The sequence below is a fragment of the Micropterus dolomieu genome, linkage group LG07 (assembly GCF_021292245.1).
Source record: "Micropterus dolomieu isolate WLL.071019.BEF.003 ecotype Adirondacks linkage group LG07, ASM2129224v1, whole genome shotgun sequence".
Lineage (NCBI taxonomy): Eukaryota > Metazoa > Chordata > Actinopteri > Centrarchiformes > Centrarchidae > Micropterus > Micropterus dolomieu.
In genome coordinates, this window is record NC_060156.1 from 15,362,473 (window position 1) to 15,375,416 (window position 12,944).

A 12,944-nucleotide genomic window follows, 5' to 3' on the forward strand; every position below is an offset into this window, starting at 1 on the left:
GTGGGTTTATACTACTCCAAGTAGAATATATTAAAAAAATATAATAATAATCAAATCCAGCATTCAACAATTAAGTCAAATTGAAATTCATCTTCTCAAAACCCCAAACACTCTGTCTGTGAAGCAAACAACCTCCCCAAACACTCTCCCTCAGCTATTGGGTTTCCTGCAGCTGTCGTTTTATTAAAGCTCAACTATTGCAGATTTTCATCTGCTTGGCAGAAGTGCCTCTTCCTGCCTATCAAGCCTTTCTCTGGAGGATAATAAGCAGACAATGAAAACTCTACATTGGAAACCTTTTTTCTTGGGCAGGAAAGTGATTACTGGCAGGAGAGAGAATGAGTGTGTCCAGTGGTTTCACTGTGTCACATGCAGCACCACATCACGACAACATGAGCCAAGAGGAGTCATGACCATTTCCTGCAACATCTTTGATAAGCAACACAAAACGCTGTGGAGAAATTAGAGTAAGATAAGATTTGTTTTTGTGACAGCATTATCACAAAAACATCACTGAATATCTCATGTAGGATTTTACACATAGAGGCAGAGAAAAAGTCATAAGGGGTTAGATGGGTATTCATTTAAATTCCTTCTTAATTCATCCCAAAGCATAGCATTTGGTTCCATCCAAATGGTCTCAGGCTGTCTGGCTCTTCATATGGTGAACATTTCTCATTGGAGTGCCGGGGTACCCCAGATGCTTTTGTCTTGCGGTTGTTTAGCAGCTGCGTAAAAGCGGCGAGGACAAAGACCTATCTGTGGAGGGTTGAATACACTCAGTGGGCACACAGCCAACAGCTCAATCCTACAGGCTCCCACAGTTGAAAAGCAGACTAATGCATTCTGCTCTCACTCCTTACATATGATCTTACAGGGAAATTAGCTGGAGGCCCTATTATGTCTTCTCATTTCACCTAAATACTTTCTGAGCTGTGGTTACATCGAGCTCCTAAATAATAATCTACAAAGAAGAAACTTTTTGAAACTTAGAAACAATACTTGCACTTTCTCCTTTCTGCATACATTGTGCTGAAAGAACCAACCATCTTAGCTGACACACCTCCTCACCCTCATCTCTGGAGTGTGGAAAATGATCAACATAGCATCTTTGACAACTCCAAACGGTTTCTGAAGGGAGATTCTGAAGCCTGGGTTTGGTTTTACTGATTGCCAGTTAATAAAGCCAAACATTTTACATTTGAACTGACCCACAATAGGCTGATATACCTGGTGATAAACCCAACATACCCTAATTTTCTTTAAGTCTTATTAACTTATTTTCTAAATAAATGTTTCAAAAGTTAGTTTGTCTGAAAACAATCATCGGGTCCGCATATGAACATTGAAACAGGTCTCGCTTGCAGTAATTACCTAACCTATGGACGCCTTCAGCGGGCGTTCAGACTGAAAACAGCTCTGTGTTAAAACAAACGTAAGAGTTTGCGTTGGTGGGGGCGAGCTGCTTCAGGTACCGGTGAGACATGAATTACAATCCAGGAAATCCAGTTTGAGTAGTAGATCAGTGAGTATGAAAGCTTCTCAGATGCCAAAACTGTCGAGCCAGAACCAACTTTTACACGTTTTTTCGGTGTGAGAATTCTGCACTGGCACTCAAACTACTTTGTTGGACTGATTTTTTTTTCCACGCAGAGATAAAGTCGGTCTGAACGCGACCTTAGATTGCAACTTCTGCAACTGGCTTCAGTATTTAACCCTGGTAGTCGCCCCCACACATCTAATCCTCTGGCCCAGATCCCGGCCATCACAGAGTAGAGGCATTGGCTTGGACAGGCCTCTCTGACACACAGTTTTGTTTCAAGCAATCACACTGTTCAGTCACACTTAACATTAGCTGCATCATGATCTATTTACTTGCTTACCCAAGAGTGGCAAGAGAAAACAGGTCATTCTGGGAAAACATTATTGACTTGTTTAATCGATGTCCCTTGCCCATGTGATATGGAGAGCAAATCAAGGCATATGCAGTGTTCTTGGTGCCGTAGCAAATGTGGTCATACAGAGTGCTGCAATGTGGTTTACTGTAGATGGCAGAACATCCTGCATTGGGGCTGGATGCCTGGATGAGTGAATGTTCATCAGCTGCATGGGCTCTTTGCTTTCCCCAGCCTATTATTTCCCACAGGCCTTCTGGAACAATCATCTGACTGCAAACAAAAACTGATACAGATTGCTGCTCCACTGGCACATATCACCTCTGCACTCTATGACTCATGCCAACATATTGTAAAACTGAAGAAATAAAATACACAGTATTATGCCATGTATATGGCAGTTTAACCTTGGAAACCATGTGTGTCTTTAGTCTTGCATATAAGATAAAGGACTGATTGTATATGTTGGCATATTTTATTCAGCACCAGGGTTCAGCCACCTGCGTATACAGTATCTGAAAGCCGGTGGTGTTTTTCATATAGGGTATTTTCAGATATTTAGTTCAATGCCATCCCGTTTCTACTATGTGGCAGTGTGACTGACATCTTTTTAAGGATAAACTTGAGTGTACACACACACACACACACACACACACACACGCATCCCTTCTGTTCAAATGTGAATAGGCCTTTAGTAAAAGTGACAGCCAAGGCACATGGTTGAACAAGCATCCCTACTCAGGAACTTCTATTTCTATCACTTCATGTCACAATACTCAATGTCTCTCTTTATTGTCAGAAGAGTTACTAAGCTCAACAAATTAACATGACTGCTCTGCCAGACCTGCCAGGCTGGAGAGAAACAAAACATACTGTATATAATAAAAGGCAGAGGAAAGGAAACCCAGGGAGAGAGATGAGGGATATTTCAGAGGAAACAAAGTTGAGCAGGAAGGGAAGCAGGAGATGATTGAACTACGTAAAAGGGGTCTCTTTCAGAGCTGCACAGTTGCAAAACGTACTGTATGGGCCTCATCTGCTGTATAATTACCAAAGATGCTCAGTCATATCCTATGCCAAATGGAAAGAAGCCCAGAAAGCATGCAACTATGACAGCAACTACCTCATTATAGGGGATATTCAACGTAATTAATGATTGCAAACCAAAGATGAAAAGCAATTTAGGAATTATTGATGGTGACATAAAAATGTAGGATCAGTCATAAAAAGGTAGGCGCACACTTTATTTAGACTGAACCACAATTCCGTCTCAGGACATTCAAGGAAAGTATCTTTTTGGAGTTAACAGTAGAATGCTTTGATTCAAACTAAGAAAACAAAACAGCAAAGTTAAATTTCTCAGCTCATTCTTGCAGTCCAGTGTTTTTACTCTGCATCTCTTGGAAAGAGAAGCATGTGCATGACCTACAGTTTGCCTCTGAGGACAATATCGCCATGAGTCAATTAAAAGCAGGGGGAAATTATCTAACTCTCTGTTATTGCTCTGCCATCAGTTGACAAGTTGTTGATTCTGAGAGGGCAAAAACACCTCTGCTGGCGCAGCATTTGCAGTCATGGGTCTTTCCTCTCCTCAGTTTCAGGATGCGGGGTCACAGCACATGCAGTCCACCACATGTGTCTGTGACAGTGATGACTGCTGATGTGTGAGCTAAATAATCAGACACTTTCCAGATTTCCGAGTTCAGACTGAGGAGGAATGCACCCCTGAGCCACTTCACAGACACACATGTAAAAATCACTATGAAGGACACCATCCAACTCCTGTGTTTGTGGATAATCAAAGAACAGAATCAGAGGATTTTAACATTAAGTCTTCACTAAAATCAAGAGACTATTAACATTTCACATCAGGTTAAGGCCTCTACTTAGCAAACCCATGAGTCCGTAACAGCTGAGCCGCTGAACTACAGCAAGATATTAAATTAGACACATTCAGAACTGTCAGCTGTGATTAACTGTCTTTTTCGTGAAAGTCTCAAAAACAATGATGTAACATTTGGATCTGGTTTGCATCCAGCCTTGATGACCTTTTCCACAAGACCACCATGCTGAATACAAAACACTCCGACTAGAAGGTTCACGAGTTTCCATAAGGAAAATAAAACTTTCCCTTTTTTGCCATCAGGATCTGGCTCCAAGAAGAACAGGCACAGTGTTCACAGTCGTGTCCATAATTTGCTGTATTTGATTAGTTCAATCTCCTGCCATAAGACAGCTTTAAAAGTCAAGAACATAACTGAATTGCATCTATAAAAGTTGAAAAGATGGTTAATTGTTCACACTGTAAGAGAGCTTCAACCCCCCCCACCCAAATGTGTCTTAAAAAATACCACCAAGTTTAGTGAAAAATTTAAAATATATGTTGCTTATGTTTGACAGATTTCTTCTGTATAGCTCAAGGGAAAAATTATTTTCAATGCAGCGCCATGCCATGCTTTTCTTGCTAAAGAATGTGATCACCACATGAACAGTTTTATCTTCAGGCCAACACTTTCTTATTAGATGTTTGGCTCAGTGAAGCAATATCTAAGTAGAACTGAAACTACACTTTTGTCCCATGTGTTTAGTTTACAAGGAGGCTCTTGGCAGCCAAATACTGTCGGGTGGGCAATTGTCACAGGACTAACTGAGAACCTAACACGATATTTGTGGAAAATTACTTGCTGTATCTCTCTGAATTGAGCTCAGCGGACTGACGCCAAGTTATCCTCCCACATCCTTCACTCAGGCCAATACTCTGTTAAAACGTTCCCCGCAAGGACAGAGGAGAAACTCCCTAAAAAACATGTGGCCCCTCTGCGAGGAGAAGGTCACTGTAAAATCAAATCCAAAACACATCATATAACCTCTCAACGACATCTTCACTTCAAACTTCAAGCTTCGGCTTCAAGACATCCTGTTTATTTTGGGCTTCATGCACACATTTAATCCATATTCTGTTTTCAAAGCTATTTCACATTAAACACAGCAAATCACAGCAGAGCAGTACGATATCTATTTCTCTGACACAACAAAAGGCAACTTTTACAGCTAGCAAGTCCGCAAATTAATTTACTCATGCCCACAACAACAGGCTATACTATTTCTCCTGAAAGGGCGATGCAGAGTCTTTGAATGTAAAATGGGAGCTTTAGCAAGTGGACAATGCACAAAGGTCGATTGCCATGCAGAGTAATATCCTCTATGAGACAGTGAAAGAGGGTCTGTGGGGAATTAGTTCACAGGGTATCCGCTCTCAAACTTGCAAATCAGTGAATTTCTCTCTCTACATTAAGAGCCACTGAAGTCACACAAAGAAGCAGCCCCAAATTAGGAGTACAAAGACGTCTCTGTGAGAGCTTCAGAGCGAATTAATGAGCATTGATACACATTCGCACAGAGTGTTCTTCATTGGCCTCAGCTGCACCGAGGCGAACAACACAAGTCAATAAAAGCTGCCTGAAAACAACGCAAAACTCAAACAAACTCAAAAATGGTAGAATTACAAATATTAAATATTGAGTGTACATTTGGTGTTGTTTTACTGTAAAATATCTAGTCCGGTGCAGGATGTGAACAGTTGGGAGTGAAAGCTGGGTGTTTTTCCTGTGTACCTACTATCCCATCTGGTCCACAGTTATCACCGTCTCACAGCCTTAAAGTTAGCAAGAAGTTACTAAGCATCCATGGCATGAGCGCCTCACTCCTCCCATACATCCCCATATTGGGAGCACAGATGGCCAACACTTGGGACTGATTTAAAGATGGGACAGTCTCAGCTCAGCCCTTCAGATAGCAATTACAAGCGTAACACAGGGCATGCAGGCTTCAGCTATGTGGAGCATCTGACTAACATAACATGTTGGCTGTCTTGTCAGTGTTTTCCAATCATTTTTAGTCATTCTTTTCCAGCAGAACATACTTTGCAGTTTGGTTAGGAAATACCAAACTTTCATCTTTATGACAATCATAATCAAACACTGGAACATGATCAATCACTGCTGACCAATAGTGGTCAACAAAGACTGATAATGAAAGGTGTGGCCAGTTGAAAGCAAGTTTTAATCAAATAGTTCACCCTCAACACAAGAAACAACTGAAAGCATGAGTAGGAGAGACAGTAGAGGCAGCAAGTTGATCTGGATTTAACACCTCTGCAGGCTCGCACAGAGTTGACTGCAGGAATCCTGACAGACTTAATCTCTCTAATCGCTTTCCTCAAATTGCTTCAGCAGGCTGCTCTAATACCGATTCTCGTAGAACCGGGTCAGGTAAACAGCCCCGTAACTGCAGCACCAGTAGTAGAAGTTTAGTTTACGTTAAAACAATTGGCGCGCTGAAAGTTGGAGCGACAACAAAAAAAGTGTGATGAATGCTGTCATCACGAAAAGGCGAATATTTTATCCGTATTTCAGCTACAGCCGACTGAAACATTTGATGATAATAAAAGAAAAAATCAAAACTTACCCATTTTTGTAAGTTTCCCAAAAGCACCTGAAGTTAAGCGATCAGCTGAAGGTTGAGCCCCGGCTACACTGATGTTCCGTCCTGGGATGAACACTGGCCGCCTGGCTGCTCAAACACTCAACGCTGCGTCCCTTTGGAGACAGCCCGTGTGACGTCACCACAGAGGGGATTACCCCCCCCACCCCATTAATGAAATAGATCTGTGAAAAATCCAGAGGGCTGTTGTAAGACAATTGCTGCTGTTCTGACGGTATTTTTCAGACTCTGTTAAGCATCTGGATTCAAAAAACTATCCATCCACTGTACAATACAAATGCAGATCCCCAAAACATCAAATTCCAACTCGCCTTCTCCCCATCTACCCATGTCCATTTATATACATATGTGCACACAAACATGTATGGATCAGTACACCCATTAGTGATCTACTGTTGCACATGTATTTTACATACATAGATTTACAATATATGTGGGAAAACCCCAAGAGTCACCCTTTTTGCATACATACTTACATGCATATCCACATATGCATGTTGGTGCATAAGGTGTCTGATTTGAAATATATCTCTCATGTTTGAAATTAACTCTGAGGATTGATATAAATTCACAAAGATGAGGCCTTTACAGAAACAATGCCCATCACCATCAGTTCAGTGTGCTGGTTGCCCGGTATCCAAGGAGTTCTGAGCACCCCCTAATCCAATCCAATCTTTTCACTGGTGGCCAAGTGGCAACTCTCAATGGGTTGTTTCATGGCCAAACAGGGCATCTGCCCAACATGGCAAACACAAAAGCCTCCAAAAGACAAATATTTAACTGGTCAACTTCAGAGTTGCAAAGACAATGCCGACCTTTTTTCGTAAATATATATTTTTTAATTTCAATCCACTGTGCACATTTCTTTTTTCTTTTTTGTTTGTGTTCGCTGTCACTTTGGGGCTGTAACTGTCAGAAAGTCAGGTTTTCTTTTTCAGTATTTTCACCTTTGTGTTTCTTTCAGCTGTAAATCTGCTTGTGTGGATTCCCAACAATACAGATCTGCAATTCCTGCAAATAAGCTCTCCAAACATATCAAGTGTCCAATACATTTTTTGAAATGATTTACTTTGTGTTATACACCACATACAGTAAGCAGGTGTACAGAACAGAATTTGGCTGAATTAGCACAAGACAGTAGAAATCTGAATCTCTATAAACTGGAGGTCCAGTGAGCTCTCTAGTGTGCTTTTTGACTTTCTTTCAGTCACTGTACATGAGCTGCAAGTCAGTGTGTGAATAGAGGATCTGCATGGGAACATTCCAGCACTGTGCTGGGTGTTACAGCGGCCACGGCAGCTGGCAGACAGCAGGCATGCAACTGTTATTAGGGTGGACCATGGCAAAACAAAACACATCACACAAAGCCTTTTTATCTGACATTACACAGTACATATGGCCATGGTCACTTATAGAGCAATACACCCACTGGCAGCTGCTGTATTCTGCCGCAAACCTTCAGTGTTTTTTGGGGGGATATTCATGATTTTGTTGTGGTTCAGACTTAGCAATCCAAGCAAAGAGCAAATATTATTTACACAAGAGGGCAGCTAGTTTGTGTTTTTCTCTAAATAAAAGCTTTTTTGTCAATGATTGCAATGCCATCTAGTTTATTAGTAATTAATAGGTCAAATAAAAAAACAAATGTCCATTTTAATGACATTCTGGAAACACTTTGTGAATACAAATGGACACTTAGCAGGTTTTGCTGTCCAGCACTGAATCAGGCCCTGGACAAAGCTGTTTGGAGCTGTCAGCCCACTGATTTATTGAGTGTTTGATTGGTGCAAACTAATATCCCAAATATCTCATATGGGCAAAGTATCAGATACAGTAATTGTGTTTTTCTTACCAAAGAGGCACTATAAGGAGTTACAGATGTGGACCGAATATTTCTTGAAGCAATTTTTTCTGTTCTAATTAATGTTGTGTTTCTAATTAAGAGTAAGCACGGTGAAACAGGGATGATGGCAGGCAGTGGAGGCAAACTGAGGTAATCCTGCAGCGTCTAATTGCAAATAAAGAAAAGCTGTTGAAGCGCTGCACTAAACACTACAGCCACCATGGTTACAAACCACTGGGAAAATGGCAGACACCGTGAATGGGCTCAAAATGAGAGGTGGTTTAAAGCGTAAGAGTAGAGTTGGCAATCAGATAAAATGTTAAACTCCCCGGTTGGACATTTCTGGGCTGCAAAGCGTTCTTTAATGTGTCGGCTCAAAATGCTGCATAACAGAACTTGAATGACAAAACCTCTCTGCTCAAGTTGGTGATCAAATAACCTGAAAGAGTTTTTAGTTTCAAAATAACACAAAGCATTGCAAAATGTCCCTTTTACCGGGAGATTTGCAGACCAGTATTGAATGTGTGCTGAAGATAATCCAATTGATTACTTCAGTTTTTCCAAATACTTTTCTTAGGGCAAACAGATGTTAAGAAATGCGTCAGCAAACATCCAGTTACTGCACACGTTTACTGAAAAGGCTCATGGAGGTTGGTGCAGACAAACTCCTTCCAGCTCAAATGTTTTGTAGCCAGATCTGTGGGCGCTCATTATATATGGACATACTTTTCCATGGTTCAGCAAACACAGATAACATATTCTTATATACACATCTTTGTACTTTTGTACTTTGTGTCTGTATTCTTCGTCACAGAGACACTGTCATTGTATTTCTCATAAATAAACCCTGGCTACAGCTGCTGGTGATATTTTCACTTCAGTACCACGTTTACACTTTGAGGAGAAAACCGTAGCTGACTTTCAAGTGTCAGTTGTTCCTAAACGGTTAGAGAAAATTCCCACCTTCTCGAAACCCACTGAATATTGCTCATTTGAACATAAGCACAACAACTCAATAGAAAACTAGGGAGAATGTAAATAACTATAACACGTGTTGTATTTTTATCTAAAAATCAACCGCCTTTGAACTCAGAGAATACAACTGTTCCTGAGACTTTGACCTTGGAGTGAAGTGAGCAACATATGAGGTTTAGTGTGGAATTAACATCAGGTTTAGTATTTGGTGGAAAATAATGTTACATTGCCATCGCACGGAAAAACATAGATGAAATATATTGTTTACCACTACTCTCAAAAGGCTATCAAAAGAGTTTAATCTATTCAACTTGCTTATTAAAACTAAATCCTGCTTACAAGTTGAAAACATATGCCACTTAGTGACAAAGTATGTTTGTGTTTGAATCTTTCATCCAGTGTTTTTTTCTGCACTAATTCCCAACACCACTGGGTATTTCTGATATGTCAACTTTTATTGAATCTTACAATTGGCCTAATTAAGTGAGTTGGGGTTTTAACATAATAAACTTCATGGAAGGGTTTTTTGTAGATATGTCAGTCTCTGCTGGAGGTTCAACAAACATCACCAGTGCTTATGAGTCAAAAACAGACAGTGGTGAACGACTCCAGCAGGTCAGGGGGAGTGATGAACATGTAAGCAGTGCTGAGCTCATTTAATTTATCACCCCGGAGGCCCCAGGCAGACGGCAGTCACAAAGCAGCTCGACGCACAGCTGTGGGGTGGACAGGAAGTTAGATCCAGGCTGGTTGTCTCCTCAAGCCCATATGTAAAACGAGAGAATTAAAAAATTCCCTGTGGATAGACGTGCATGAAATGGAGTGAGAAAATAGAGTCTAACTGCAGTATAAAAGTGCCGTAGATTGCGTTGCATCTGCGACCCTTGATTTCTGGTGGTGTTAAGAGTGGAAAGAGTTGGGAGTGGCCAGATTTGGGAGGACTCACCAGACAGACTTAAACTTTGGGAATGGAAAAACAACGAGCAGCTATGCACACCCTCGTGACTCTGCCTCCAGAGATAATTGGGTCACTGCAACTCTGTTACTCTCTAGGCATACAGGATGCATCAAGAAGAAACTATCCGCTGAACGTTGAATGTTAAAACGTTCCTGCTCATGTGAAACATGGAGATAACTAAGACAGGAAAGATATTAAAATGGATACACTTCAGAATTTGTTCCTCTTCTCAAGCAAACATTGCCCTAATTACTGATGTAAACTATTGCTCAATTCCTTCACCACTCCCATCCTATGTTGGCCTAACAGCAGTGGCCATGGTCAGGGAATACATTACACTAAATTATTAATTCTAGCAGATAAACTTTGTGTTTTAGGCCACATTTTACATGTTGTTTGAAACTGTTTCACTGATAAATGTGGCCTATGAGCACATTACTGCTTTTATTGTTACAGTAACTGAACAAATGGCATCATAGACAGCAGCCTTAATACATGTCAATACTTTGCTTCCATCTAGTGGATGATTTTATGGTGGCCCGAGGTGCAAAGGACAAAAACACTGAAAAAAAAGAGTTGTTCAGATGCACTCCTGCCAGTTGTGTTCTAACACAGCATAAACCTTCAAATATATTGACTTAACTTTTAATGATTTTGAGTTATTTTTACATATTGAGCTCAAGTGCAGAAACTGAGAATAGATTTAGCCTTAGATTCTTCTGCTCACAAAAGTCTCAATCTTGCTCACTATGATGATATATCTCTGTTATGCTCCATTGGCTTTGACCTTTGACTCTGTAAACACCATGAAGTCGCATGCAAGTAACAGCTGGAAAAGCACAAGTGTGCATGATAAAATCAATGATGGCTCTATTCCATTTAGCTGCTTTGAACCAAGTTATTAGTAACACTTGTGCTTTTCCTACTTTTCCTACACAGTGTCTGCTGTGAAAAAGGCCTTTGACAAAATGTATGGAGGGGTTTCCAAATGTTGTTATAGTTTCAGACTGTAGTGCTGCAGGTTCAAAAGAGTCAAAAGTTCATCTTTGAATGAAGGAATTTAGCATGATAAAGAAGTTTACACACACAAATTGAATGTCCGCATGCACTGACTGTGGTCATGGACTTGATCTGTGATGACATCCCTCATGCTGGGGTGAAAATCAATACGATTGACCAGGAAGATTACAGTATCACAGAAAATGTGTGGTCTTATGTAAGTGACAGGCAAGGTGTGGAGCAGTAAACAGATTCTCTAACATATTTTGTTCATTTTAATTACACTTTTTTAAAATCACCATAAAACAGATTGCAGATATGAAAAGAAGTTTGTTTGTCTTTTTGCTTCCTTGAACGAAGATGTTTTTTGCCGCATTTTGTTTTTAGATACCATTGTGTGATTTTGTTAACTCTATGAAGAGTTTTTAGATGGCAACACAAACTGGAGAATGCATTAACCATGTATATATAGTATTACCTGGCACGATTGTTAAATTTATTGTATGGTCCTTGCTTTAAGTTATTATTTTATTTTGTTTAAATCTAAAATGTGTTCTTATGTTTTTTGTTTTGTGATTCATGTGTGACTTGGCTGCAATTTCCTATTGGGATTAATAGAGTAGTCTATCTAAATATGGCTGTGTTCTCCGATATGATTATGTGTTTTGTCCAATGATGTTGTGCTTTGTACATCAAGGCCACTGTATTTGGATAGTGTTGTGCCATTTCTTATCACTCAGTAACTCACAATGCAGTACACCAGAGGAAAAGCGCTAATAAGAGTTAAACCTGTGGAACAAGTAGAACAAAGCTTGACTGAAATGTTTTATTCACAAATTAATCAAAAGATAATGTTTCTGTGTTCAGTCCAAACCCATTCAGTCTCACTCATTAGTTGGTTTGGATCGGCCTTGACAGAAGTAGACGGTTGCATGTACAAATGGCTCATACAAGCCATGCTGTCTGCTTGTCAGCAGATTAGTAGGCATTTTCAATTAACAAATGGCATCAATGTGATTCTTCTTCCTATCACAAATGTTGAAAATCAAATTTCTCCAGAGGACTCCTGTTATGTTACTTGACAGATTAAGAAAGTAGCGCGCCTGAGTTTACCTGAGGGAAATTATCAACTCGTTGGATGACAGGCGACTTATTTGACTTATGTTATTTGAATGGTATCACCTCCAAGCAGCTGCTCCCCTGTTGACTCCCCTAAGTGTGAAATGAAAGCATGTAGTCTTGTGTGTGCATGTTTGTGTGCTTTACATCTCTGTTCTTTGTGAAGTCTTAATATTTACATTTTTTAAAAATACATAAATCCAAGGTACAATGAGTCATTTACTGGATTGTGAAAAATTTAAATTTTTGTAACCACTATTTTTGAGATAATTTACCAACACTTTCTTGTATATTTAGCAAAAGTTTGTTTTAAAGTTTTTGTTTACTAATATTTTTGGAGACTTGATTTTTTTTTTGAGGATATTTTTGTCAGATATTTTAATATTTTTCATTTATGTTACTGATAGTTTTGTCAAATATTGTATACATAAATAATATATAATATTATACATAATATTAGTAAAATATCCCCAGAAATGAGTAAAATATCTGAAAAACATTTTTGCAAATGTCAGCATGCTGACACGCTAAACTAAGATGGTGAACCTGGAAAATATTATACCTACTTAATTAATATTAGAATATTAGCATTGTCATGGTGAGCATGATAGCACAAGGACCCATGCACAGCCTCACAGATTTGCTAGCATAA

The 12,944-nt window shown here is 39.7% G+C and overlaps 1 protein-coding gene across 1 annotated transcript in view; it reads right to left on the reverse strand.

Annotated features, from left to right (window-relative positions):
- The window catches only part of gpm6bb (glycoprotein M6Bb), a 28,329-nt gene extending 21,840 nt beyond the window's left edge, over window positions 1-6,489 (reverse strand). Inside the window, exon 1 of the mRNA XM_046054288.1 lies at window positions 6,363-6,489. Coding sequence (XP_045910244.1) covers window positions 6,363-6,366 — 4 coding nt within the window. The 5' untranslated portion in view covers window positions 6,367-6,489. The remainder of the gene's footprint in view (window positions 1-6,362) is intronic.
- Between the last annotated feature and the right edge of the window lie 6,455 nt (window positions 6,490-12,944).